This window comes from Lichenostomus cassidix, chromosome 17 (genome assembly GCF_008360975.1).
Source record: "Lichenostomus cassidix isolate B80296 chromosome 17, HeHo_3.0, whole genome shotgun sequence".
Taxonomy (NCBI): domain Eukaryota; kingdom Metazoa; phylum Chordata; class Aves; order Passeriformes; family Meliphagidae; genus Lichenostomus; species Lichenostomus cassidix.
The window spans coordinates 8,472,599-8,497,678 of NC_139497.1; the positions used below are offsets into that span (position 1 = coordinate 8,472,599).

Here is a 25,080-nt window from a genome sequence, read left to right on the forward strand (position 1 = left end):
AAGGACTGGGGATGTTGTCACTCTTTCCCTCACACGGATGGGGTCCAGCCTGGTGTCCCTGGAGCCCTTGGCTGCTCCAAGAATGTCCTTTGCCCTGTCTGGCATCACCCGAGGCTGGGCAGTGCTGAGTCCCTGAGGGATCTTGCAGGATGGTTTGAATTCAAAGGGATTTAAAGCCCATCCAGTGCCACCCCTGCCATGGCAGGGACACCTTCCACTGTCCCAGGCTGCTCCAAGCCCTGTCCAGCCTGGCCTTGGACACTGCCAGGGATCCAGGGGCAGCCACAGCTTCTCTGAGCACCCACCACCCTCACGGGGAACAATTCCTTCCCAATATCCCATCTTTCCCTTCCCTCTGGCAGTGGGAAGCCATTCCCTGTGTCCTAACCCACACATTAATGAAGTAAACTCATTAAATTTGCCCTGTGAAGTGGCACGGGGGCTTCTTACACCAGCCCTGCCTGCTCCTCCCTGGCCAGGGCGCAGGGCTGGGGACACACTCAGGGATGTCCCCAGGCTCAGCAGGGGGTGAGTGACCCTGGGGAGCAGATCCAGGAGATTTTTGGGGTGTAAATCCTGCCCCAGGCTGTGCAGGGACAGAAGGTGTCACGTTGTCCCATCTGGGAGGGGATGTGAGCTCCCAGGAGCTGTGGAGCAGATTTGACTTTCTCAGTTTTTTTCCCGCTGAGCACTGAGAAAGGAGCAGATTTGACTTTCACAGTGCTTTTCCCCTCCTGATTATTAAGCTGCCCTTAGGAAAAGCTGCTTAGGCTTGGAGTTAATTGTAATCACCTTAGGAAAGTCTGTGTGCGCTGGGAGAGATCTGCTCGCTGCCCCGGGCTGTCCCTCCGGGACACCTGGCAGTGTCCCCAGCACTGCTGGCTGCTCTGGGACACGTCAGCCCTGCAGGGATGATCCCCTGGAGCCTCCCAGCAGGGTCACCCTGCCTCGGATCGCAGCCTGACCCCTCCTCGGGGCATGGGCAGGGGAGTTGGGGTGGAGGGATCTCTCCTAGGGTGTTCCCCTGTCCGGCAGGGATCTCCTAGCCCGGGCAGGCTGGGACAAGGCAGGACGTGTGTGGCACAGGTGGGACAGCTCCGGGGCTGTCCTGCCTGTCCCCATCGGCTCCTCCTCCCTGTGGGATGTGGCTGCAGGCCCCTAGTGCCCTGCTGCTCCTCCTGCTGGGTGGGGGTGACATCTGAGCCCCCCTCGTGCTGCCTGACTCACTGGGGACAGCCCAGCCCTGACTCACTCCTGATGCCTCTTGGCCACTTTCCTCTTCCTTCCGAGCCACGCTGCTCCCTGCAGGGCCCCCACTTCCTCCAGGGTCCCCAAATGCCCTGTTTCCTAATGCTGGGGGGCTCACTGGGGGCCGTGTGGTGGTGGGGGTCACTGAGCCCCCCATGATGCTGAGCCCCTGCTGTGCCTTTGGGGCTCACTGGGTTGTCATGCACCATTTAGGGGTCACTGAGCCCCCCATCCTGCTGTGCCTTTGGGGCTCACTGGGTCCCCATGCACCATTTAGGGGTCACTGAGCCCCCCATCCTGCTGAGCCCCTGCTCCTGGGTGCCTCTCTGCCTGCAGTTTGGCTCTGGATGGGATCACTCTGGACAGAGCAGGAGCCCCCAGGCCACTGCTGCCCCCACCATGTCAGGGACTGCAGTGCTAAACACACCATCTCCACGGTGGTATGGTGAGGACACTTTATTGCAAAAATCCAGGGATTTTAATCTGTTAGCTTGTTATGAGTTTACATACTTGTGAGGCACAACAAATGTGCTTAACCAGCACCACAGACCAGGACAGGAACATCAGGTGTGACCAACTACAGCCCCACTGTGAGCACTGATTGGTTCTAATCATTGTTTTACAATGTATAACTTGTTTTTCACCTCTAGTTTAGCTGAGTCATTCCCAGAATGCTTTTCTAGTTAGTCAAAGTGACAGAAGTGAGCAAGGATTTGACAAGAGCAGCAAAGCCCTCACTTTGCAAAGGCTTTCTGCTCTGCAGCAAGGGACAGTGCCTTGAGATAGGATCATCCCCCAGTCCTGGTGACAGCGCTGGGGGCTCGCACGGCTCCGAGGGGGTGGGGAACCCCGCAAAGGTGGGCTGGGCTGTCGGGCTGCCCCTCTCTGCAGCTCCAGGCTGCTCACTCGCCTCCCACGCCCTCGGCAGGGATCTCGGAGGACTCCAAGGTGGAGGCTCCAGCCTTCACGGACGCCATCCGCATGTACCGGCAGGGCAAGGAGCAGTACGGCACCTGGGACATGCTGTGCGGCAACGAGACCCAGGTGAGCCCCGCGCCCCGAACCTGCCCTCCGGGGGTGTGCGGGGCTCAGCGGGCTCCCCAAAACCCTCCTGCCTCCGCAGATCCTGAGCAACCTGGTGATGGAGGAGCTGCTCCCCGAGCTGCGCAGCACCATCGCGCCGCGGCTGAAGGGCAAAGCGCCGGAGCGCCAGCGGACCTGGATCCAGGTGGGGGGTTAGGGCTGTCCGGGGTGTCCCACCGCCTGTCCTCCCCCTGCCCCCCTGGGGAGGGCATCACCTCCCCTCCCCTGGGCTCGGTGCCACCGGCTCGCTGCCCCTTCCCCCGGCCCCTTCCAGAGAATTCATCCTTTCTCCGCAGCGGCTTTTTAAAGCTCCCTCTGTGCCCCAGCCCTGCCCAGCCCTGCCCAGCCCTGCCCAGCCCCGCCTGCCTGCCGCCTCCCTGGGGCCGGCCGAGCAAACAGAGGAAGCCCAGCCCCGCAGCGAAACCCGTCCTGGCTAAATTTAGCGAGCCATTTTTAGAGCAGCCCCGGCTAAATGCAGCCCAAACCCTTGCGAAACACTGAGGGCTCTTCGGAACGGCCTGCTCAAACCTTCAAGCACGATAGATCATTACCAGCAGGCTCCTAATGGGCCACTTGAGCGGCCTGGAAAACACACAAACGCTGCTTTTGCAGGAGCTGCGGTCGCTGGGAAGGCCGGGGGAGGGAGGGGGGGATGGCTCTGCATCCTGCCAGTGCCGCCAGCCCCAAAATCGCAGCTTTTGGCAGCAAAGTGAGTGTGAAGCCTCAGCGAGGAGCTCCATCGTGCTGAGGAGGTTGGCTCGGAGATTCCAGGCAGACTGGGCAGGGCAGGGAACAGCTTTCAGGGGGATCTCCTGCCTGGACCACCAGAATCCCTGCACCATTAGCATCCCAGACTTGCAGCTTCTCCAGTTCTGCAGCATCTCCAGAGCTGCAGCATCTCTGGACCACCAGCATCCCCAGCCCTGCCTGGGGCAGGTTGCCTGGCAGAGGCAGTGCTCACCTCTCTGCCCCTCCAGCACCACTTTGAAGCAGCCTGTGCCCTGTAGGAGCTCCATCTCACCCAGCTGGGAGGTGCCTGGTGTGGAAACCTCTGCCAGGCTGAGGGGAAGGGTCCTGTCAGGGCACAGGGGATTGCTCAGCAGGTCCTGCAGGTGCTGGAGGTCATAGCTGGGGGTGCAGCTGGAGGTGTGGTGAGTCTCTGAACATCCCCCCTGTGTCCCCAGGTGTCAGATGCTGTCTACAGGATGGTCTATGAGCTGGCCAAGGCGCAGTACGACGCAGAGGTGGCCAGGTGTGAGCAGGAGAGGCCACAGCTGGAGAGCACCATCCGCACGGACATGGACCAGATCATCACCTCCAAGGAGCACCTGGCCAGCAAGATCCGAGGTACAGCCCTGGCTGTGTGCCCATGGCTCCTGGGGGGGCTGCTCCCAGAGTGCAGCACAGCTCCTGGCACCCCTGGGGGTTCATGTCCTTGCTGGCATTGTCCAGGAGGTGAGGGACAAGGTGGGCAGTCACCCCCCAGCATGGCAGTGGGGCAGGAGTGGGTTCAGTACAGGCCAGGGACTGTCTGCAAGAATCCCTGGTGTTGCCATGGAAGGAGGAGCCTTCTCTTGGCAACAGGAGCAGCTCCTTCTTCCAGCCCTTCACACCACATCCTAAACCCATCCCAGGGAGGACAGAGGAGCCTCACCAGCCTTCTCCTTGCTCTCTCCCAGCCTTCGTCCTGCCCAAGGCAGAGGTCTGTGTCAGGAACCACGTCCAGCCCTACATCTCCTCCATCCTGGAGGCCCTGATGACCCCCACGAGCCAGGGCTTCGCCGAGGTGCGGGAGGTGTTCTTCAAGGAGGTGACAGACATGAACATGAATGTTGTCAACGAGGGTGGCCTGGAGAAGCTGGTGGAGGTGAGAGCTGGTGGTGCTCCTTGCTGCCTTTGGGGTGACAGAGCCATTCCTGCTCTGTGTACAGCGCTGGGGGAGCCCAGGCTGAGAAGGTTCCACCCATGTGGGGTGGAATGTCCCCCCCTGAGGACAGGGAGAGGCTGAGCTTGGCTTTGTCCCCAGTACATGGAGAAGCTCTCCCACCTGGCCTTCCACCCCGTGAAGATGCAGTCGTGCTATGAGAAGATGGAGCAGCTGAAGCTGGAGGGGCTGCAGCAGCGATTCGATGTCTCCAGCACATCTGTCTTCAAGCAGAGGGCCCAGATCCACATGAGACAGGTGGGATGGGGACCAGGGTGGGACTGCAGGCTGGGGAGCCCAGGCTGGGATGGCTGTGCTGCCTGCAAGGGTGGAAGATGGAGCCCCTTTGGTCTGGAGCCCGTGGTGGGCTTGGGCATTGCAGCACAGCTGCTCCTCTGCCACCGAGCCCAGTGACATCAGCAAGGCCAGGAGCCCAGTGCTGGGTCTGGTCCAGCCAAACCTGAGTGGGCTGTAGGAGGATGAGGGGTGCAAAACCAGCTTTGAGCACCCTGCTCTCCCAGCACTCTCAGTCTTCATGGTGAGGGCTGTGGATGCCATGCTGGCATGTTGGGGACCTTGGCATGCCGAGTGAAGGCTCTTTGCCTGCTGGATGTTGGGAAGGAATCCTTCCCAGTGAGGCTGGGCAGGCCCTGGCACAGGGTGCCCAGAGAAGCTGTGGCTGCCCCTGGATCCCTGGCAGTGTCCAAGGCCAGGCTGGACAGGGCTTGGAGCAGCCTGGGACAGTGGAAGGTGTCCCTGCCCATGGCAGGGAGTGGCACTGGATGAGCTTTAAGGTCCCTTCCACCCCAAACCATCCTGGGATTCTGTGCTAAGGCTCATCTGGGTGTGGCAGTGCCCCAAGAGCCCCCTGCCCACCCTTGGGGTGCCCCCCACACTGACCACGTGCCTCTGGCCGCAGCAAATGGACGATGCTGTGTACACCTTCGAGACACTGCTGCACCAGGAGCTGGGCAAGCTGCACGGCAAGGACGACCTGTGCAAGTCCATCCAGCGCATCCTCGAGAGGGTGCTCAAGGTGAGCCACTGGGTCAGGGCCTTTGGTGGCCTTTGGTGGCCTTTGGTGGCCTTTGGTGGCCTTTGGTGGCCTTTGTTCCTGGGCCAGCAGACCAGGGAAGAGGCCAGGAGTGATGTCATCTATTTCAACAAAAGTATTTTAGGGAAACACTTCTTTTTATTGGGGTTTTCATGGATTTTCCTGGGGGCAGGTGAGTGGGAAATCACCTGGAGGAGGCAGCTCCCCTCTGCCCACATCTGTAAAAGCCACCCCGGGCTCAGACTGGCCCCCAAACCCTCCTGCAGCCAGCAGTGGAGCAGCTGGCTGGCTCCTATCCAGGCTCAGAAACAGTGGGAAACAGCTGGAGAGAGGGATGTGAGGCCAGAGGGCTCTGTTCACATCTGTGCAAGTGGGTTGGGGGGCAAATCTGCAGGGTTTGTGCCCATGGGGAGGGGACTGCCAGCCCACAGCTGTCACTGACCCAAGACACCTTCTCATCCTGCAGAAATTCGACTACGACAGCAGCACGGTGAGGAAGAAGTTCTTCAGGGAGGCCCTGCTGCAGATCACCATCCCCTTCCTGCTGAAAAAGCTGGCACCCACCTGCAAGGGGGTAAGAGGGGAGAGTTGGGGGTGAGGGACAGGACCACCCACCCCCGTGGAGGGGCTGGAGCAGCCATCCCACCCTTCCCCCCGAGCTGAGCCACCTCTCCTCCCTGGCAGGAATTAGCCAAGTTTCAGGAGCTGATCTTTGAGGACTTTGCCAGCTTCATCCTGGTGGAGAACACCTATGAGGAGGTGGTGCTGCAGTCGGTGATGAAAGACATCATGCAAGGTAGGGTCCTGTGGCACCTGTGTGAGGAGGGGTGACCCTTGGAGGGTGCTGGGGGCTGTGTGAGGAGGGCTGATCCCATTCAGGGGATCAGCTCGGGGCTGTGTGAGGAGTGGTAACACCATGGAGGGTGCTGGGGGGTATCCAAGGTGGGCTGGCCTTATGCAGGGTGCTGGGGACCCTATAAGGAGAGGTGGCTCTGAGCAGGGTGCTGGGGACTCCGTAAGGACAAGTGGCCCTGAGCAGGGTGCTGGGGACTCTCTAAAGAGAGGTGGCCCTGAGCAGGGTGCTGGGGACTCCATAAGGACAAGTGGCCCTGTGCAGGGTGCTGGGGACTCCATAAGAAGAGGTGGCCCTGTGCAGGGTGCTGGGGACTCTCTAAGGAGAGGCGGCCCTGTGCAGGGTGCTGGGGACTCCATAAGGAGGGGTGGCCCTATGCAGGGTGCTGGGGACTGCCCCACAAGCAGCTTTCCCCCGGCAGGGCTGAGCAGCGGGTGGGATGCTGACCCCTCCGCCCAGCTCCTGCCCCCTCTGCCACCACCCACGGGGAGCACTGGGCGAGGTGGCAGTGCCAGCAGCCCCCCTGACCTGTCCCTCCCCGTCCCCAGCCGTGAAGGAGGCTGCCGTGCAGCGCAAGCACAACCTGTACCGGGACAGCATGGTGATGCACAACAGCGATCCCAACCTGCACCTGCTGGGAGAAGGCGTGGCTATCGACTGGAGCGAGGAGTACAGCGGGCAGCCCGAGGCCGAGCCGGCCGCCGACAGGCGCCGCAGGGCCAAGCAGGTGGTGTCTGTCATCCAGGACGACGAGGGGACCCTGCCCTACGGGGTGGCGGCCGAGGCGCTGCTGCCGCCCGGCTCCCCCGAGCCCCGGGAGCCGCAGGAGCCACCCGCCGGGCTGTCCCCGAGCCCGCTGGGCGCGGTGAAGGAGATCCGGGAGGCGCTGGCGCAGCAGAGCCTGGCGGATGAGGAGGAGCGGCTGATGAATGGCACCGCCGGGGCCAGCGAGGAGGGCGGGCTGCTGGCAGGGGCTGCCCGAGGGGATGGCACACAGCCCGGCCCGGCCCGCGATGGGGACGGGGCGCACGGTGCCACACCGGCATCGCCTGTCCCTGCGGCTGGCATCCCGCCGGGGGCTGGCACACAGCGTGGCACACCAGCGTCGTCACCTGTCCCTGTGGCTGACATCCCGCCGGGGGCTGGCACACAGCGTGGCACACCAGCATCGTCACCTGTCCCTGCAGCCGAGGTGCCATCGGGGGCTGCGACACGCCGGGCAGCACCGGCACCGCCTGTGCCTAGAGCTGAGGTGCCAGCAGGGGCTGGAGGGCAATGTGCCACACCAGTGTCACCTGAACCTGGAGCTGAGGTCCTGTCAGGGGCTGGGAGACAACATTCCACACCCGCATCGCCTGTCCCTGGAGCTGAGGTCCTGGCAGGGGCTGGGGAGCAGCGTTGTGCACCAGCGTCACCTGTGCCCAGAGCTGATGTCCCCTCAGGGGCTGAATTGCCACATGCCACGCCGAGATCATCCGTGCCAGCATCCCCCGTGTCTGCAGCTGATGTCCCATCAGGGGCTGGGGCGCCAGAGGCCACACCAAGGTCATCGGTGCCAGCCTCACCCGTGCCCAGAGCTGATGTCCCATCCGAGGCTGAGGTGCCACACGTCACCCCAAGATCTTCTATTCTGGCATCCCCTGTGTCCGGAGCCGATGTCCCATCGGGAGCTGAGGTGCCACAAGCCACACCAAGGTCGTCCATGCCAGTGTCCCCTGTGCCCGGAGCTGCCTCCCCATCAGTGCCCAGCGTGCCATACGCCACACCAGCACCGCCCAGCCCCCGAGCCTCACCAGCATCTCCCAGAGCCCAGAGCCCATCAGCAGCGTGTCACCAGCACGGTGACAACGAGCAGGGCGAGCGCAGCCCCCCGCAGCCCAGGGGCACCACAGAGAGCGGTGAGGGGGTGCAGACTGAGTTCTAGCCCCATTGTCCCCTGCCACGGACTGGCCCCGGTGACACTGGGGCTGGGGAGGGGGAGTAGGACCCCCGGGGATGCAGAGCAGCACCACGGGAGAGGGAGGGGTGGGAACACGGAGACCTTACTGCCTGGGGGGACCCCGCTGCCGTGGGGGGCTGGCCACAGCCACAGTGCCCTGCTGGGTGGGACTAGGGGTGGCCCCAGCCCGGCACGGGGCATCCCCTGCACTCTGCTCTGTCCTTCTTCTGCCTTACTTTCTTTCCTACTGAAGAGATGCTTTACTGAAGAGCTTTATCTGCCCCCCACACCAGCGCCTGGGGCTGCCGGTGGGGCTGGCACTGGCCCTGCTGAGGGTGGGTGTGTGGGACGCTCCTGGCTGTCCCCGGGGTTGTCCCCTGCCCCAATCCGGGGCGTTTCCTGGGAGCTGCCCACTGCCACCCCCCCGGCCGGCTCCGGGAGTGCCGCAGGGAGCAGGAATGCTGGAAAACAGGATGGAAGCAGAGGAACAGCAATGCTGGGGGCTTGAGCCACTGCTGAGGGGGCAACAGCTGGGGCAGGCTGGGCTCCTGGTGCCCAGGCTGGGCTCAGCATCCAGAGCAGGCTTGCAGCATCCAGGCTGGGCTCAGTGCATCCAGGCTGGGTTTGCAGCATCCAGGCTGGGCTCACTGCATCCAGGCTGGGCTCGCAGCATCCAGGCTGGGCTCAGCATCCAGGCTGGGCTCACAGCATCCAGGCTGGCTTTGCAGCATCCAGGCTGAGTTTGCAGCATCCAGGCTGGGTTTGCAGCATCCAGGCTGAGTTTGCAGCATCCAGGCTGGGCTCACAGTATCCAGGCTGGGCTCACTGCATCCAGGCTGGGCTCACAGTATCCAGGCTGGGCTCGCAGCACCCAGAGCCCACCCCTAGCCACTCTCACCCCAGGGTCTTTCTGGCAGCTGTACAAGTCCACAGTAAAATCTCTGGGGGCAGGTGGCACTCAGGCCATGTCCCGGCTGTGCCAGGCAGGACTGGGATCATTCCAGGCTCAGCTTGCTGTGCAGTGGAGAGATCCCAGCCCTTGCCCTCCAGAGCTCCTCAGCACATTCCACAGATGGCTTCTCCAGCTTTGCAGGTTTTGGCATCTGTTGTGATTTGCTGAACCCCCAGCAGCACTGCCTGCCATGGGGAGGGGGACAGGCCTGCTGGGTGACACCTGGAGCAGGGAGCAGCACCCTGACACCCACCTGTGCTTAGGTGCCACCGTTCCTGCCTCAGAAAGGGGGGATCCAGCCTAACCCACTCAGGGGAGCCCCCAAAGTGCCTTGGGAGGCCTCCCTCAACGTGCCTTTCTCTGTGATCTTCAAACCTGTCTCTTCCAGGATATTTTATTAAGAAAGTTATACAAATGTTTAAAGATATGCTTATAATAATTAATAAAATGGAAAAAGCTTTATTTAAAGCCAGAGGAGACTGTCCTTATTCCTGAAGCACCTCCCTGGGCAGGGCTGGGAGCCCCACTGTGACCCAGGCAGCAGTGACACAGAGCAGGAGTGGAGCTGAGATGATTTTATTCAAAGGGATGTCCTGAGGAAGCAGCAAGAGGCACCTGGAGCAGCATTTCCCCCTGGCACAGCCATGCCAGCAGCTCAGGCGCTGCTCCAGCCCCATCCCTGAAGCGCTGCGCAGGAGGGGAGGGGGTGGCAGGACACCCCACTGTCCCCAAAGGCACTGTGTGAAGAGAGGCTCAGCAGGGCAGCTCTGGGCAGGAGGGCAGGGGTCCCTGTCCCCAGCTTGTCCCTCCCCCAGACAGTCACCGGCTCGTTCCCGTTCCAGCCAGGAAGAACCTCCTCGAGAAGCAGGGATGGGGAGGACACGCCCAGCACCCCCCTGCTGTCACCACCCAGACAAAGGTCCCTGAGAGCCGGGGGACAGCCACCAGCCGAGGCCAGGGGCAGTGTGGCGAGTGCTGGCCATGGGGCTCCCCATCCCCCCAGCAGGGCCAGCCCAGCAAGTCCTTGGAGTTCTGCGTCCCACAGAGCACAGGGACGAGGACAGAGCCAGCAGAAGTGACAGCAGCTATTCCAGACAGAGGAGCAGGAGGTGGCACACGGGTGCCACCAGCCCGGGGGGCTCTAGCCACGGCCGAGCAGGGGGTACACCATGAAATAGCCCAGCGTGGAGCCCACGATGGCCCCCAGGAAGATCCAGGCGTTGTAGGACATGACAGCCAACATCACCATGTAGCCCAGCACCACCTGCACCACGTGGAACAGCGTCTGGCCCACGTGGTACCAGAACCACCTGGGGAAAAGGGGGGAAATGCCATCACTGAGGGGCTGGGGCAGCTGGAATTGCCTCCCACCAGCATCCTGGAATGGCCAGAGGGGGGTTTGGGGTGCTGGGAGAGGGGTGGGGAAATCCAGCAGCTCAGGGGGCAATCCTGCTCAAAAATCAATGAGATTGGCAATAAAAACGGCCTCAGGAATGATCTGGGCTTAAACACAAGGGGAAAAAGCCAGGCCTTGGCTCCAAAGGAAGGAAGCACCAGGGCCAGGCTTGTGGGGACTGAGCTGCTGTGTGCCCATCTCTGAGCCAGGAGGACCCTCCTGCACCCACCCTGGCTCCTGGTGGGGAACACCAGCCTTCAGACAGCACCCTGGACATCTCCCAGAGCACCTGCAGGGGCTGGGCTGCCCTGCAGCCACCTCCCCAGGCTGTACATACCCTCCTTCCCCGGGAGCCTGCAGCTCCTCCTCCCAGCCCTTCTCCCCCCCCGTGCTGGCCACAGGGCCAGAGCCCCCTCCCTGAGCCCCCAGGTGGGTGCCAGGGGGTCCCTGAGGTACCTGCCCTGCGCAGGGCTGCTCTCCTCCTGCTGGGGCTCTGTCAGGGCCTCCTGGCTGAGGCTGCGGGGCAGAGCCAGCAGCGCCCGCCGCAGCAGCACCGCCTTGCCCATCTTCACAGCCTCGTAGAGCACGGAGAGCAGCAGGATCACCAGCACTGAGAGCACCATCCCTGCGGGAGACACACCCCAGAGCTGCCCATGGGTGGAGAGAGGCTGGCAGGGTGACAGGGGCAGGCAGGGCCCGGCAGGGGGTGTTTGGGACTATCCATGGGGTGAGCAGTGGGCTCCTGGGACAAGGGGTGGGCAGCAGGGTTGTTAAATGTCAGGGAATGGTGTGTTTAGCTCAATTCCCCTTCATAATTTACAGAATCACAGAATTAATGAGGTTGGTAAAGACCTTTGAGATCATCAAGTCCAACCTTTGACCCAACACCATCACAGTCAACCAGACACATCCAGTCTTTCCTCAAACACCTCCAGAGATGAGGAACCCACCACCTCCCTGGGCAGCCCATTCCAATTCCCTTTCTGAGAAGAACTTTTCCCTTATGTCCAGCCTAAACTTCCCCTGGACAAGGCTGTGTCCTCTCATCCTTAGGGAGCTGCTGTGAAAAAAAATAAGCAGCTTTGCATCCACAAAAAACATGGCAGTTCAAATATGGTGCTGGGAGAATAATTAACAGAAGGGAAAGTGTAAAAGGAAGTGGGAAAGCTGAGTGACCTGGGGGGGTTGGCAGGCTGAGGGAGGGTGCTTCACAGAGATGGATGGAGGGATGGAGGGATGGATGGAGGGATGGATGGAGGGATGGATGGAGTGAGTGAGGGAGGGAGGGATGGATGGACAGATGGATGGAGGGATGGATGGATGGAGGGATGGATGGATGGATGTCCCTGCTGTGCTGGCAGCCTACCTGTGGGGCTGTGGACACTCCAGAAGTCAAAGAGCAGCACCACCGTGTCCGAGAAGTAGAAGGTCATCTGGAAGAGAGGCCAGGGAAAGGGCAGTGCTCAGGGTGAGGGGTGCCCACACTGCCAGCACCCCACACCCCAGGATGCTCATCTGGGGTTTTACCAAATGGTGCAATTTTTTTCCCCAGTTCTGAAATGGGAAGAGGAACTTGCATGGACAATCACAGTCACGCTGCCCAGGCTAAACTGTCCCCGTGACCTCCAGCAGGACAATCCCAGCTCCAGCAGCAGCTCCTGTGCACGTCTGGGCTGTGAGAGAAAGCCAGAGCTTACCCCTGTGGCAAGGAGAGATGAATCCAGGGCTTCATGCAGCTGGACTGGGGAAGGGAAGGTCCCTGAGGGACAGGTGGAGGCTGGGGACACCTCCCACAGCCTGAGGTGAAGCTGATGGGCAAAGCCTCTGTTCCTCTGCCTCCTGCACTGCCAGGACACCCAAAAACTCAACCACCAGGACACCCAGAGCCACCAGTGTGACCACCAGGTCCAGGGGTGCCTCCCTGGCACAGCAGCATCGATCCCAACACTGCCCAACCTGCCAGGACCTACAAAGGCACCAACCCTCCTCCTTGATCCCTGAAACTGGAGGAGCAGGAATTGCTCTTGTGTAACATCAGCTGCACAGCTCATACCCAGCTGCCAAGCCTTGCTCAAAAAGTGGAATTTTGCGAAGTTTTTCATCCTGCATTCGCTGAATCTCTCTAGGAGTGTTTGTGGAGCTGCTGGCTGCCCCTGTCCCGCACAGATCCGTGTTTGGCTGCTCTTTCCTGCCTTTTCCACCACGGGCAGAGGTGACTGACAGGAGCAGGACCTGCCCCAGCCAGAAATACCATCCCATACCCTGTGGGTGTTCACCACAGCCCGGCTCCAATTACACCCTTCAGCCCTCCTTACCCATTAGCACATGGAATTGGCTCACCCTTTTAAGCCTCCTTTGGCCACGAATTAATGATAATTAGCCATTAAATGAAGCTATTTCTCCTTTATAGGCTTCACCCACAGGTGTGGTGGAAGGAGCAGGTGACTGTTTTAGAATGGGGGACAGAAGTGCTGGGCAGAATCAGTCATTAAGGTTGAAAAAGCCCTCTAAATCATTAAATCCAAACATTAACCCAGCACTGCCAAGGCCTCCACTAAACCCTGTCCCCAAGTGCCACATCTCTGTTTTTTAAACACTTCCAGGGATGGTGATTCCACCACTTCCCTGGGCAGCCTGTTCTAGAGATCCAGAAGATCCCTATGCTACCCCAGCCTGGATAGAGCCACATGTTTTTGGGTGCCCAGCATGGGTGTGACACCAAAACGGTGCTCCTTGGGCCAGCAGCCCCTTGCTCCTCTCCTCCAGAGAGACTTCTCCGGTGGGCAAAGCTCAAGAGGGCAAAATCCAAAAAATCTCTGCATTCTTTGCAACAGGGAAGAGGCAGCCCTGCTTGGGCAATGGCCAGGGCTGTTGTTCAGAGGGAGGGATCCTGTCCTGCCCCACCTGCCCACGCAGCAGGGATTGAGCTGTGCCCAGGTGAGGCTGCGCCCAGCTCCTCCTCCGCAGCAATTCACACAGGGAAAAACAGCTGCTGGGAAACATCCTGTGCTCAACCAGCACTCCGTGCTGCAGTTTTGGGGTTACTTTTGGAAAAACCAGTGCTGCCTGCACAGAGCAGTGTGAGGCTGCATCCCAACCTGCTGCTCCAGTCCAACTGGGATATCTGATCCCACACTGTGGGATAAACCTGCCTTCCTGCAGGACCCCAACCCTGCTGAACTGTCCCAGCTGCAGCCTCACAATGGGGACATAGCAGAGCAGGGAGGTGTCCCCAAACCGGGATCCTGCTCAGAGCTGGTGTCACCCTCCAGGCCTTGCAAGGATGCTGCTGCCAGCAAACTGTGGGGTCTGGGAGCCTCAACCAGAATCATGGAACGATTTGGGTGGAAGGAACCTTAAACCCATCCAGTGCCACCCCTGCCATGGCAGGGACACCTCCCACCATCCCAGGCTGCTCCCAACCCTGTCCAGCCTGGCCTTGGACACTGCCAGGAAATGGGACAAACAAGCAAACACGTCCCAGCTGGGAGCACAAAGCACAGCCTGCTCCGGGGGCGAGCTGAGCACCCAGCACAGCCCTGCGCGGGCCGGGGAGAGGGACAGGGGACAGGGGGGACAGGGGGGATATGGTGGCACGGGGGTGCGAGGAGCAGACAGACAGACACACAGACTGACAGACACACAGACAGACTGACAGCCCACCCTGTCAGTCAGCAGGAGCCCCGGTGGGTGCCCGGGATGGGACCGGACTGGGGCAAGGGGGGTCCGGGGGGTGGCTGGCGATTCCGCAGGGTTCCGGGGGGACTCACGGCACTCCAGGGGGATTTAAAGGGTTCCGGGGGGATTCCCAGTGTCCCGGGGAGATTCCCGGTGCTCCAGAAGGACTCCCGGTCGCCGTGCCCGTCCGTCCCCCCGGGCTCACCTGCATGCTGGCGGTGCTCAGCCGGCCCGGCCCGGCCCGTCACTGCTGCGGGGTGTCACCGAGTGTCGCGGGGCTGTCCGGCGCTGTCGGGGCGCTGTCGCGATGATGTCGCGGCGGTGACGCGCGCGCGGGGCTCCCCGGGAGCTGTAGTGCGGCGGGGCGGGGCGGGCCCAGGGCTTGTCCCCTCCCCGGCCCTTGTCCCCTCCCCGGCCCTTGTCCCCTCCCCGGCCCTTGTCCCCTCCCCGCATCCCCTGCCCGCTGCTTGTCCCCTCCCCGGGCTCCCAGCCCTGGGGACAGCGGCTCCGGGGTTTCGCTTTCCTTTCCCTCCCGGCTCCATCCGCTCTCCCCATCCCGGCGCTGACTGAAGTCCCCGCGGGTTATTCTGCCTGTTCCACCCCAGGCGCGGGGGGCAGCGGGGTTTGCACCCTAAAAATGGGGAAGGGAGGTTGGGGTGTTCAGCGTGGAGAAGAGAAAGCTCCAGGGAGAGCCCAGAGCCCCTTCCTGTGCCTAAAGGAGCTCCAGGAGAGCTGGAGAGGGACTGGGGACAAGGGATGGAGGGACAGGACACAGGGAATGGCTTCCTAGGGACAGAGAGTAGGGATAGATGGGATATTGGAAAGGAATTGTTCCCTGTGAGAGTGGTGGGGCTCTGGCACAGGGTGCCCAGAGAAGCTGTGGCTGCCCCTGGATCCCTGGCAGTGTCCAAGGCCAGGTTGGACAGGGCTTGGAGCACCCTGGGACAGTGGAAGGTGTCCCTGCCATGGCAGGGGTGGAATGGGATGATCTCTAAGCTCCCTTTTACCCAAACCATGCTGTGATTCTATGATTATTTTTCCCCTATAGATAGACAGGACAGACCCAAGGGGAATTTCCCTTCCAGCTGTGGCTCAAAGCTCCATGCTGGCACATTCCAGCCATTCCCACTACCCCTGCAAACAGGGATTGCTGAGCCCCTGTGCCTCAGTTTCCACAAGCAGCAGCAGGTGCTGATGCCCACAAAGGCACCCAGTGCTCCAGTGCCTGCTTTACACCGCTAAAATCCCTCTCAGGGAGCTGGGATGCCCAAAACAGAGGCAGGATGTGAGGGATTGACATTTTCGGCCTTTGCAGCCCTTGGTGCCTGGCAGGGCTGGAGCAGCACCATGCAGAGCTCCTCAGGCTCACCAGGGCCACTTCCCAGCCCAGTCCTGGGCAATCCATGCTCCAATTATTTGTGCCCTTGACCCTGACAAAGAAAAGCCATTTTCCTTCCCCTTTTCCCAAGCTGGCAGTAGTTTTGCTCCTTGTTTTCTTTCTTTAGCAGACAGCTCCCAGCGATTCTAATTACAAGAACCTCCCCCAAGCAGTCATTAAATCAGCACCTTCTCATATATAATATATACATATATAATATATATATAATTTATAGAGAAATGACTTTTGTAAACAATATTCCTCTACTCCAGGAGGAAGTGGAGTCCGGGGCATAATGCAGCTCCAAACACTGATCTCAGAGAGACCCAGCAGCTCCGGGGAGCAGGCAGGAGCCCCGTGCCACCCCCAGCCTCCACTTGTCCCCACGGGGTGGCTCCTGGGTGGCGACAGGACCGGCTGGCTCGGTCTGGGTGGCACCAGTTTCAGCTGAAGCAAACTGGTCCGACTGTGAACCCGAACTGGTGAGAGGTGTCACCGTTGTGGAAGACAGCCAGGTCCCGCAGGGGCAGCAGCCACAGCTCCTCCGTGCTGAACTGGAAGATGGTGTCCGTGATGGAGGACTCGTTGTCCGGCTGAAATGACCACCAGGGACAGCTGAGTGGCACCAAACCCTTCAGCTGAGGGGCTGAAGCTCCTCTTGGAGCACCCCTGGATGCACCCAGTCTCCATCCCCAGCCCTCCCTGGCTTTTCCAGGGTGCTGACTCCCCCTGGCCCAACCCATCCCGTGCCAAATCCCTGAGCCCAGGGAATGGATGCTCTCCATCCCTCCACGTGCAGCCTCATCCACCAGCTCCATCCCACACTGGGGGGATCCAAACCCACACCGAGAGGCTCTCCCAGTGCCAGAAGGCTCTTCCAGCCTGCGCAGAGCCAGGCTTACCAGGCAGCCCTGCAGGCTGGCGGCATAGCTGTGATCCCGGGAGTCGGCCAGGAAGCGGATTTCCTTGCGGGGCTGGGGCTGGCTCTGCTCCGGGGCAGGTCTGCACGAGTACGAGACCTTCTGGGCTGCCCGGCGGCTGTGCAGGCGCAGGAAGCGGAGCTGCACCGGGCTGGCCCCGCCGTACTCCAGCTGCAGGGACAGCGGGACACAAAACCGGGAAGCGGGGGATGCTCGGAGGGGGCTCAGCTCCCCCCACGCCAAACCTCGGCAGGGATTCCTTCCAGGAGTTGTCACATCCCTCTGGGCACAGCCAGGGGACCCTGCCCCACCGCAGCGGGGTGGCACTCGGGGACCCCCGAGCTCAGCTCGGTGTCCCCTGGGCTGTCCCAGCCGGGCACTCACCAGGAAGCCCCCGGGCAGGGTGCTGAACCACTCAAAGGTGTCCTGGGAGCTGTAGGCGCTCAGCCAAGCCTTGATGGGGACCTGAGGGCAGCGGGGACCATGTCACACTGTGCCAGGACAAGGAGCCAGCAGACACCCTGTGTGACCTGTCCCTGCAGCCTGGCCACACGCTGTCACCAGGATCCTTGCTGAGAGTGCTCCAGCAGCTCCCTGCCGTGGCTGTGGTCACCATGGCACAGGACTGGTCACCATGGCACAGGACTGGTCACCCTGTCCCTCTCCAGCCCCGCTGTCCCCACCCACCCCGAGGGGTGACACGTGGGACTCCTGCCCCAGAAAAGCCCCCCATACCTGGTTGTGGGTGGGGGCTATGCAGGTCTCCCCCCCAGCTGTGAAGTTGCAGAAGGCCAGCAGTGCGTCCTGGGGGCTGCCCTGGTTGGGGTCGATGTAGTACTGCCCTGCAGGGAGCAGAGGGCAGCTCCTGGCACCCAGGCTGGGCACAGGGAGGGTGTCACACGGTGCCACCCCACCCCAGCTGCTGGCCTGGCTGCCAGCCTGCTTCTCCAGGGATGCCCATGGAGCCCAGCTGGCCTCATGGCCTAAAATCCTTATTCCCACTGAATTGCAAAGAGCTGCCTGTCCCCTGCCCAGGCTCTGGAGGGCTACCCAGATCTGGGGACAAGCAGGGGGACCCCCAATGTCCCCTGGTACCGTCGGGCAGGCCGGGGTGAGCCAGCAGCAGCTCCTTGCAGGTGGTGGCTGGCTTTCTTTTGGTGCCGTTGGGATGCTCCACGAGGGCTTGGAGCTCCCGGCTCAGGGTGTCCAGCAGAGCCCAGACCACGGTGTGATTCAGGTGGTTGGAGGAATAAATGAGGTGCTGAGAGAAAAAGGAGGGGATTTCACCCAGCTGAGCTCAGATCCCCCAGCAGGAGCAGCAGCAGGTGTTGAGGATGGGGGTGACAGGTGCAGGGGACAAGGACAAGTGTGGGGGGCGAGGGATTGGTGCATTGTCTTGGTCCTGGTGCACAGGGGCCCTCAGCAGGACAGGGGACAGCAGCACTGGCAGCCCCGTGGGCCACTCACCTGCAGCTCCTCCTGGGACAGCATCACCGTGGGGCCACTGGGGCCAGGGGGGCCAGCGAGACCCTGGGGGACAGTGACAGTGCTGGTGGCACTGGCTGCTGCCCGTGAGCCCCCAGCAGCCGGGCATCCCCATGGCATGCCAGCAGGGCGTGGCAGGGCCTCACTGCCACATTTAGAGAAGCAAAGGCCCCAAATTTTGGCCTGAGGGGCAATGGTGGCACCACTCACCGGCACTCCTGGTGTGCCCACAGGGCCTGGCAGCCCCGGGAAACCTCTCAGCCCCTGCCGGAGGAGGAGGTGGAGAAGGGAAGGAGAGCAAGGTGGGAGATGCTGCTGCGCTGAGCTGCACCCCCATGGACCCCCTGCAGCCCCGGGAGGGGGGAGGAGGGAAGGGATGCCCTGGCAGGGCTGATGCCACAGCCAGCTGCTCCCCACTGCTTACTTTGGGTCCAGACAAGCCCTGCAGGGAAAGGACAAGGCAGGGTGAGGGGAGGCAGATGGGATCAAAGCCCCATTCCTGTGGGGCCAGGAGTGAACCCCAAAGCTGCGGGATGGGGAAGGACTCACTGGTGTCCCAGGGATTCCAGGGTGTCCCCGCGGGCCAGGGGGGCCAGTGTCACCCTGCAGGGACACCACAGCAGGTCAGGGCCCTGCACAGGACATCCCCCAACCCTGCATCCTCCACCCCAATTGCTTCCCCAGGTGGATTTCACATGGGAAAATAAGAACTTCACCCCAAATACTCATTTTAGTTCCCCACATCTCTCTCCACCCTGCCCTTACCTGCTTCCCCTTGGGTCCTGGCCTCCCAGGGACACCGTGGGGTCCTGGCTTGCCCTGGCAAAGGTGGCAGGATGTCACACAGGGCGACAGGGAGCAGGGGGAGGAAGGAAAAGAGCACAACCTGTCACACACCTTGAAGCCATCGTCCCCTTGCTGGCCCAGGTCCCCTTTGCTGCCTTTCTCGCCCTAGGAGAGAATCAGGGGGAGTTTTGGAGGCAAAGGGAAGGACAGAACCCCAGGACACCAGTGTGGCTGCAAAATTTCTGGAGCAAAACCCCCAAAACTTCCATCCTTTTGATTCCATAGAATTCACTGTACCCAAACTGCTGGGAACAGAGGCAGCATGAGGGATGATCAGCTCCACACTGAAAGGATTTCATCCCAGACTAAAATATCCTTCAGGAAAGCCTTGCAAGTCACCAGGAAACACGTGGGAAGGATAAAGAAGATTCCTGGTGTGCAGAAAACTGGTGGAGCTGGGGACAAATCCCAGCACAGGCTGCCCTCCACCTGCTCTCACTGAGCTCACCATCAATTTAAAGCTTTATTCATTCCCAGGATTTCATCTCCCTGAAGGCTCTGAGCAGTTCCCCAGCACTAGGGACTGCTTGTCACTCTTATTTATGGCTGTGGGGCGGAATGGGATGGGATGGTTGGGATGTGCTCAGCTTCTCCAGCCAAGGCTGGATCCATCAGGAATGCCACAAGGGAGGCACAGCTCATGGTATATCAGCATCAATGCTGAGAGCAGGGATTGAAAGGCTCCCTGCTGCTGGGTGCAGCTCCAGGAGGATGGAGAGGCTGGAAAAGGACTGGATTTGGGAGAAAATCAACAGGTTCCATCTCCCAGGACACAGTGGTGAACCCCCACAGGAGGATGGTGCAGCCAGCAGGGCTCCAAAAGACAGGAATAAATGATGGCATTCAGCAAATTCAGTGCCAGCCTGTGCCCAGTGTCCCTGCTGTGCCCAGTGTCCCTGCTGTGCCTGGCACATGGCCCTACCTTGTGTCCCTTCGCTCCAGGGTGTCCTTTGATGCCCTTCAGCCCTGGGATGCCCTAAGAGAGGAACAAGGAGCAGCCTCACCCTGTGCCTGAGCTGCTCCCATCAGCCCCTGGCAAGGAGGGAGCTCCCCACAGCTGAGGTTTTGAGCATTTCAGGCAGTTTTAGAAAATTGGAGGCATTTTCTCATAATTTGATTTCTGCTTTTGGGAGGATCCCTCAACAAACCCCATTAAAATGCATTTGAGGCACCTTGGCTGGCTGAGAACATCCCAGCTTTTCTTTGGTGAAGTTGCCAAAGTTGGGACTTTTTTATTTTAAGTAAAGAAAAAAGCAATTTCTAGCAATGAAAAGAAATATTTGAGGGTTTTTTGGCAGGTAGTGCCTCCAGCCATGGCAGCTCTCTGGGAAGGTGGGCACAGCCCCACAGTGCTCAACACTGCCTGGCATCACACACATCCCTGAAAAGGCAAGATTTTGCCTCCAGAGCCACATTTTGGGAATGATGGGATTTGCCTGATGGCACACACCCTCCTGGGATGCTAATTTGGGAGGAGAAGACCAGAGGAGATGGATGAACCCCTTAAAAACTCCCCTCATTTCCAGTGGGTCTCTGCTTTGGGTCCCTGCAGAGCTTTGGGGTCACACAGGGAGCACTCAGCACCCCAAAACCCCCCAGCTGATACTCACATAGGGTCCCTGGGGACCCTGGGGTCCTGGCAGTCCTTTGTCACCTGGGGAGCCCTGAAATGCAGAAGGGACAGTGCCTGGCTGGTGTGATGCTCCAGGGCAGGGAGAGCAGCCCAGGGGGTGTGGGAGACCCCCCTGTTGGGCTAGGAGGGTCTGGGGGCACAGAGCCCCCCAGTTTTCTCTCTTTATTCCTTTCTAACCCAGGGCTCAGGCAGGTGGGCTCACCCCCAAAGTGCCAGGGGGCCAAGGCAGCCCCACAAAGCCACCTACCTGCTGTCCCCGGGGACCCCGGGGGGGCTGCTGGCCCATCTTGCCTCGCTTGCCCTGGATGGAAGACTCACAGGTAATGCCAAACCAAGCCAGCCACCCCTCATCCCCCCAGGATGTCCCCACCAGGGATTCTGAGCCCCCAGAAAACTGGGAACCCCTGCAAAGCCTGCAAGGAGCAGCTGTGTGCTCCCTGCCACCCTCCGTGGGGACAGCGGTGTCACTCACCCGTCTGCCAGCTTCTCCAGGGAGCCCTTCGTCCCCTTCCTGGCCTGTGTCACCCTGGGGAAGCAGAGGTGGGGGATGTGGGTCTCCAGCAGCTCAGCCACATCCCAGGTGGGGGGAAGAGGAGCTGCTGCCTGCATGGAGATGGGGACAGAGCCCAGGTGGCACTGGGGGACCCTGGAGAGGCCCCTGTGCCCTGCCAGGGCCACCTGAGCCAAGCTGGGGACATCTGCCAGCCCCTCACCCCAAAACCAGCCAAGGCAGCCCAAGGGCATCCTGTGCTTGCCAGGCAAACAGGTTTGCCCAGCTCCCCCTTGGCAATTCCCAGTTTTCTCTCCGTGGATCCAAACGGGATTGACCAGCTCAGCCTTGCCCACCCCGTGCCCACTGGTCAGCCCCCCTCAGATGCCATCAGGGGAGGATTTTGGGGTTACCTTCTCTCCTTTGCGACCTTTCCATCCTTTGGGACCAGCATGTCCAGGAGACCCCTGAAATTCCAGAGGAGAAGGAAAGGCCTTGGTGAGGCTGCTGTGCCAAGGCTGCCCCTCCTGGCTCCCCTCATGCACAGGAGGATGCTCTAAGCTGGAATCTCCCCTTTGGGATTTTCCCCCTCTCTGGAGCGGGCTGGGCAGGATTCAGCAGGAGCAGGAGATGGGATTTTACACATCCAGGAGATTGCAGCACCCCACAGCCTCTGTCAGGGAGAACCACCATGGCTCCATCCCACTCCTCACCATCTGTCCCGGTTTTCCTGGCTTGCCTGGCTGCCCTTTTGCACCCACCAGGCCCTAAGAAGGAAATAAAAACTCAAGCCAAATCCCCAAATTTGGGTTATCTACCCAATTCCCAGGCAGGCTGTCAGAGGGACATGGATCTGGGGGGTGGGAGAAGCTGGAGCAGGGAATGGGGCAGAGAGGAGCTTACTCACCTCAGTGCCGCTCAGCCCGGTGGCTCCAGCTTCACCCGGTGGCCCAAGAGTCCCCTGAGTTCATTTGGGGACAAAACCCGAGGCTGGCACCAGGGGAAGGCAGGAGGGCAGAGCTGGGGCTGTTGTCCCCAGGGAGGGCTGTGCCAGGGATGTCCCCACCGTGGGGATGTCCCCTGCCTGTCCCCATGGGGCAGAAAGGTGTTACCTGCTGGCCTGGCTGGCCCTTGGTGCCTGTCACTCCTCTGGCTCCCTCGTGCCCAGTGAATCCCTGGAGCCCAGGGGCACCTGCCAGCCCCTGAGCCCCCTGGCAGCCCTGCAGGGCACAGAGATGGCACAGAGATGGCACAGAGATGGCACAGAGATGGCACACTGGGCACCCCCAGCCCCAGCAGCCACCCCTCGAGGGGCTTCAACTGCTCTGAGCTTTGCAAATCCCCCTGGAGTTTATCCCACACCATATTCCCCCCTGGAGTTTATTCCACACCAAATCTCCCTCTGGAGTTTATTCCACACCCCAACCTCTCCCAGAAAATCAGCCAAGTTAAAGGCTAGGTGCAGCCTGGTCTGTGGAAGGTGTCCATGCCCATGGAGAATTCAATGAGCTTGGATGTCCTTCCATCCCAAACCAGTCTGGAATTCTGGGATTTTATAAGGGCACATCTTGGCTGGCCAGAGCAGGCTGGCAGAGCTCCCTTTGCATCCACCCTACAGCCCCAGACTCTGCTGCTCCATCCCAAAATGCCACCAAAACTTCCCCAGGGGAGTTTTTTGGGAGCAGGGCTGGTAACTCACCACTGGGCCAGGCTTGCCACCATCTCCCTTCTCTCCATCATCTCCAGCCAGTCCCTGTGGGGACACTGGGGGTTCAGAATGAGCCCCTTACCATCGTGTCCTTCACCTCTGTGGGGACTTTGAGCCTCCTGTCCCTCATCCCACACTCAGCTGGCCAAGGCAGGCACCACACGGGAGGGAACAGGATGCAATTCCAGGAACAGGTTTTCCATGAGGCACCCCTGGGTGCTGGAAAGGGTCTGATATTTGGGGTTTTAGGGTCCTGGAGTTTGGGGTTTTAGGGTCCTGGGAGTCAGTGCTGAGATATGAGGTGTTAAGACCATCCCCTCACTCCTGAGCCCCCCAACCAGGGCAGTGAAAAAATAAATCCCTTGGGTTGGGCTGGAGATGGGGAAGCCTTTGGCAATTCCCAGCTCTGCAACATTCCAGCCAGCAGTACCTCGAATCCTGCAGCCCCAGCAGCTCCATCCCTGCCTCGTGGCCCTGGATCTCCCTGGGAAAGAAGGGGAAGCAGCTCTGGCCCTGGGAAAACCCTTCCCTGCCTTGCTGGCTTTGGATCTCTGGCGACAAGGCAAGGGTGGCCCATGGCAGGTCCCCCCTGTCACCAGCCTGCCTGACCTCCAGGCAGCCAAGCCCACCTCATCCCCCAGCAGGAAAGTTTGGGAAGAGGCCAGGAAAGGCCAGAGCTGAAGGGTTAAATCCATCATCCCACCATACCTTCTCTCCCTCGGGACCATCGAGCCCAGGAGGACCTCGGAGTCCTGTCCCCCCCTGTTCAGGGCACAAAGCAGAGGTGACCCAGTCCTGCCCAGTGCTCCCAGTCACATTTATGTCCCCTCACCAGGTCTGGGACAGAGCTGGGCCCTGCCCAGTGCTCCCAGTCACACCAGTGTCCCCCCACCAGGTCCCTGATGGGTCGAAAGGGGAGAGGGGACACAATCTGACTTACAAACCATCCCCTGGCTCCAGCAGGTCCCACAGCTCCGGTGACACCGACCTGGCCCTGGGACACAGAGCAGATGTGTTCCCAGCCCAGCAGGGGCTGGCATTTGGCTGGAAGCAGCATTACCCCAAACTGCCCCAGGAACCCAAACCACCCTTTTGTGCCAACAAGACCCAATTTTGGTGTCATGCCCATGAGACATGAACCTCCCTAATTATGGAGATTTGGCAATTCCCAGGATTTTCTGCAGCCCCTGGAGCCCAAATTTCCCACGGGGGGTGAGCCCTGTCCTCAGCACCCATCACCCAAGCTTTGGGGTCCCTGTGGGGTGAGGCAGCCCAGCCCCAGCTGTACTTGCCAGCAAACCTTCTCGGCCCTTCTCTCCCTTCTGGCCTTTCCCTCCAATTTCCCCCGTGGCAGCTCCTGGTCCAGGCACTCCAGGAAGGCCCCTGGGGCCAGCATTGCCCTGCTCAGGGATGGACACAATTGTCACCACAAGGAAGGAGAAGGAACAGCAATAAATGATGAGCTGTGTCACCCTGGGGTGCTCCTCAGCCTCTGTGCTGCTCTGTCCCCACCATGGAGGGGTGGAGCAGAGGCTGAGCAGGCCAGAGGTGTTCCCAAGGTGCTGGAAGAAGGGACAGAGTCAGAGACACCCCTCACCTTCCGTCCCTGCTGTCCTGGCTCACCCGGCTCTCCGCTGTCACCAGTGTCACCCTGCCCGGGGGGAAATGCCCACATCAGACACAGCAGCTGCTCCCCAGCCCCATCCCAGGGAGGGTTAAAAGCTGGGCTCTGACTTCCATGGGCTTTCCCACCCTCCCCTGGCTGGGATTTTGGTGCTGGGTAAGGCATGGCCTCACCTCCTGTGCCAGGAGGTCACCCCAGCTGTGACCCTGCTACCCCAAAAGTGAGTGGGGACAACATGCTGAGCACACCTCGCCCAGCACGGGGACCCCAAAACATCAACCCTGGGTTCTTCCATGGGGGCAGCCCAGCCCGTGTGGGGCAAAGCCATGGCATGGGCAGTGTCCAGAGCCATTCCCATTCCCCACGGGGACAATCCCACACCTACCTCCTTCCCTTGCTTCCCAGGCCGTCCTGGTTGCCCCTCTGGCCCATCGTCCCCTGGCTCCCCAGGGCTCCCTCTGGCACCTGGAGCTCCACAGGTTCCTGCCTCTCCCTGGACAGGATGCAGATGGGCAGGATGATCCTTGGCTGCCTTTTCCAGCTGAGCCTGGCTCTGCCCTCCATCCTTTCCCACACTGGGAAACCCCCCAGTTTTCCCCAGTTTTTTTGAGAGGACCTCCCTGCCATGCCCAGTAATGCATGAGGATGCTGGGGGTGGTTCAAACTGGGGTTCAGGTGCCTGTGTGACCCTGCAGGAGTGGGGTGAGCCCAGTGCCACCCCCAGCACCCACCTGCTCACCCTTGAGCCCCGGCTGACCCTCTGCTCCCAGCGCTCCTGGTGGTCCCTGGGGAGGAAAGAGAAGCCCAGCCTAGCACAGCTCGCTGACCCAGCTTTAACCTGCTGGCTTTTGTGAGGATCAGCAGCCTCC

General features: G+C 60.8%; 3 protein-coding genes across 8 annotated transcripts in view; 1 reads left to right on the forward strand and 2 right to left on the reverse strand.

Moving 5' to 3' along the window:
• NIBAN2 (niban apoptosis regulator 2) overlaps window positions 1-9,521 on the forward strand; it is a 29,789-nt gene extending 20,268 nt beyond the window's left edge. The window contains exons 6-16 of one of the 3 annotated variants that reach the window (XM_085076365.1): window positions 2,177-2,292; window positions 2,372-2,476; window positions 3,516-3,678; window positions 4,011-4,198; window positions 4,358-4,513; window positions 5,175-5,291; window positions 5,776-5,883; window positions 5,994-6,105; window positions 6,711-7,211; window positions 7,275-8,660; window positions 8,739-9,521. In XM_085076365.1, the coding sequence (XP_084932491.1) occupies window positions 2,177-2,292; window positions 2,372-2,476; window positions 3,516-3,678; window positions 4,011-4,198; window positions 4,358-4,513; window positions 5,175-5,291; window positions 5,776-5,883; window positions 5,994-6,105; window positions 6,711-7,211; window positions 7,275-8,086 (2,378 nt within the window). In that variant the 3' untranslated portion in view covers window positions 8,087-8,660; window positions 8,739-9,521. Of the gene's footprint in view, window positions 1-2,176; window positions 2,293-2,371; window positions 2,477-3,515; window positions 3,679-4,010; window positions 4,199-4,357; window positions 4,514-5,174; window positions 5,292-5,775; window positions 5,884-5,993; window positions 6,106-6,710; window positions 8,661-8,738 lie in introns of all 3 variants that reach the window. The other 2 variants (XM_085076363.1, XM_085076364.1) reach the window with 2 other exon arrangements.
• Window positions 9,522-9,613: 92 nt separating this feature from the next.
• On the reverse strand, window positions 9,614-14,481 carry SLC31A2 (solute carrier family 31 member 2). 2 transcript variants are annotated; one of them, XM_085076366.1, is made up of 4 exons: window positions 14,333-14,481; window positions 11,816-11,882; window positions 10,906-11,074; window positions 9,614-10,363 (listed from the first exon to the last, which is right to left on the reverse strand). In XM_085076366.1, exons 1-4 carry the CDS (start codon window positions 14,336-14,338, stop codon window positions 10,195-10,197), a joined length of 411 nt encoding a protein of 136 aa, XP_084932492.1. In that variant the 5' UTR covers window positions 14,339-14,481; the 3' UTR covers window positions 9,614-10,194. The 2 variants fall into 2 exon arrangements, with proteins under 2 accessions (XP_084932492.1, XP_084932493.1); XM_085076367.1 differs by lacking the exon at window positions 14,333-14,481 and having other exon boundaries at window positions 10,906-11,096.
• A 1,223-nt stretch (window positions 14,482-15,704) lies between these two features.
• The window catches only part of LOC146429987 (uncharacterized), a 69,048-nt gene continuing 59,672 nt past the window's right edge, over window positions 15,705-25,080 (reverse strand). For 2 of the 3 annotated variants that reach the window (XM_085076370.1, XM_085076371.1), the window contains exons 43-69: window positions 24,943-24,996; window positions 24,597-24,704; window positions 24,185-24,238; window positions 23,880-23,987; window positions 23,528-23,581; window positions 23,296-23,349; window positions 23,018-23,071; window positions 22,579-22,632; window positions 21,992-22,099; window positions 21,787-21,840; window positions 21,593-21,646; window positions 21,293-21,346; window positions 20,862-20,915; window positions 20,637-20,690; window positions 20,367-20,420; window positions 19,679-19,732; window positions 18,808-18,861; window positions 18,676-18,729; window positions 18,460-18,513; window positions 18,335-18,352; window positions 18,121-18,174; window positions 17,893-17,955; window positions 17,521-17,686; window positions 17,161-17,267; window positions 16,810-16,890; window positions 16,408-16,596; window positions 15,705-16,098 (exon numbers count right to left, since the gene is read on the reverse strand). In XM_085076370.1, the coding sequence (XP_084932496.1) occupies window positions 15,949-16,098; window positions 16,408-16,596; window positions 16,810-16,890; window positions 17,161-17,267; window positions 17,521-17,686; window positions 17,893-17,955; window positions 18,121-18,174; window positions 18,335-18,352; window positions 18,460-18,513; window positions 18,676-18,729; window positions 18,808-18,861; window positions 19,679-19,732; window positions 20,367-20,420; window positions 20,637-20,690; window positions 20,862-20,915; window positions 21,293-21,346; window positions 21,593-21,646; window positions 21,787-21,840; window positions 21,992-22,099; window positions 22,579-22,632; window positions 23,018-23,071; window positions 23,296-23,349; window positions 23,528-23,581; window positions 23,880-23,987; window positions 24,185-24,238; window positions 24,597-24,704; window positions 24,943-24,996 (2,016 nt within the window). In that variant the 3' untranslated portion in view covers window positions 15,705-15,948. Of the gene's footprint in view, window positions 16,099-16,407; window positions 16,597-16,809; window positions 16,891-17,160; window positions 17,268-17,520; window positions 17,687-17,892; window positions 17,956-18,120; window positions 18,175-18,334; window positions 18,353-18,459; window positions 18,514-18,675; window positions 18,730-18,807; window positions 18,862-19,678; window positions 19,733-20,366; window positions 20,421-20,636; window positions 20,691-20,861; window positions 20,916-21,292; window positions 21,347-21,592; window positions 21,647-21,786; window positions 21,841-21,991; window positions 22,100-22,578; window positions 22,644-23,017; window positions 23,139-23,295; window positions 23,350-23,527; window positions 23,582-23,879; window positions 23,988-24,184; window positions 24,239-24,596; window positions 24,705-24,942; window positions 24,997-25,080 lie in introns of all 3 variants that reach the window. The other variant, XM_085076368.1, reaches the window with a different exon arrangement.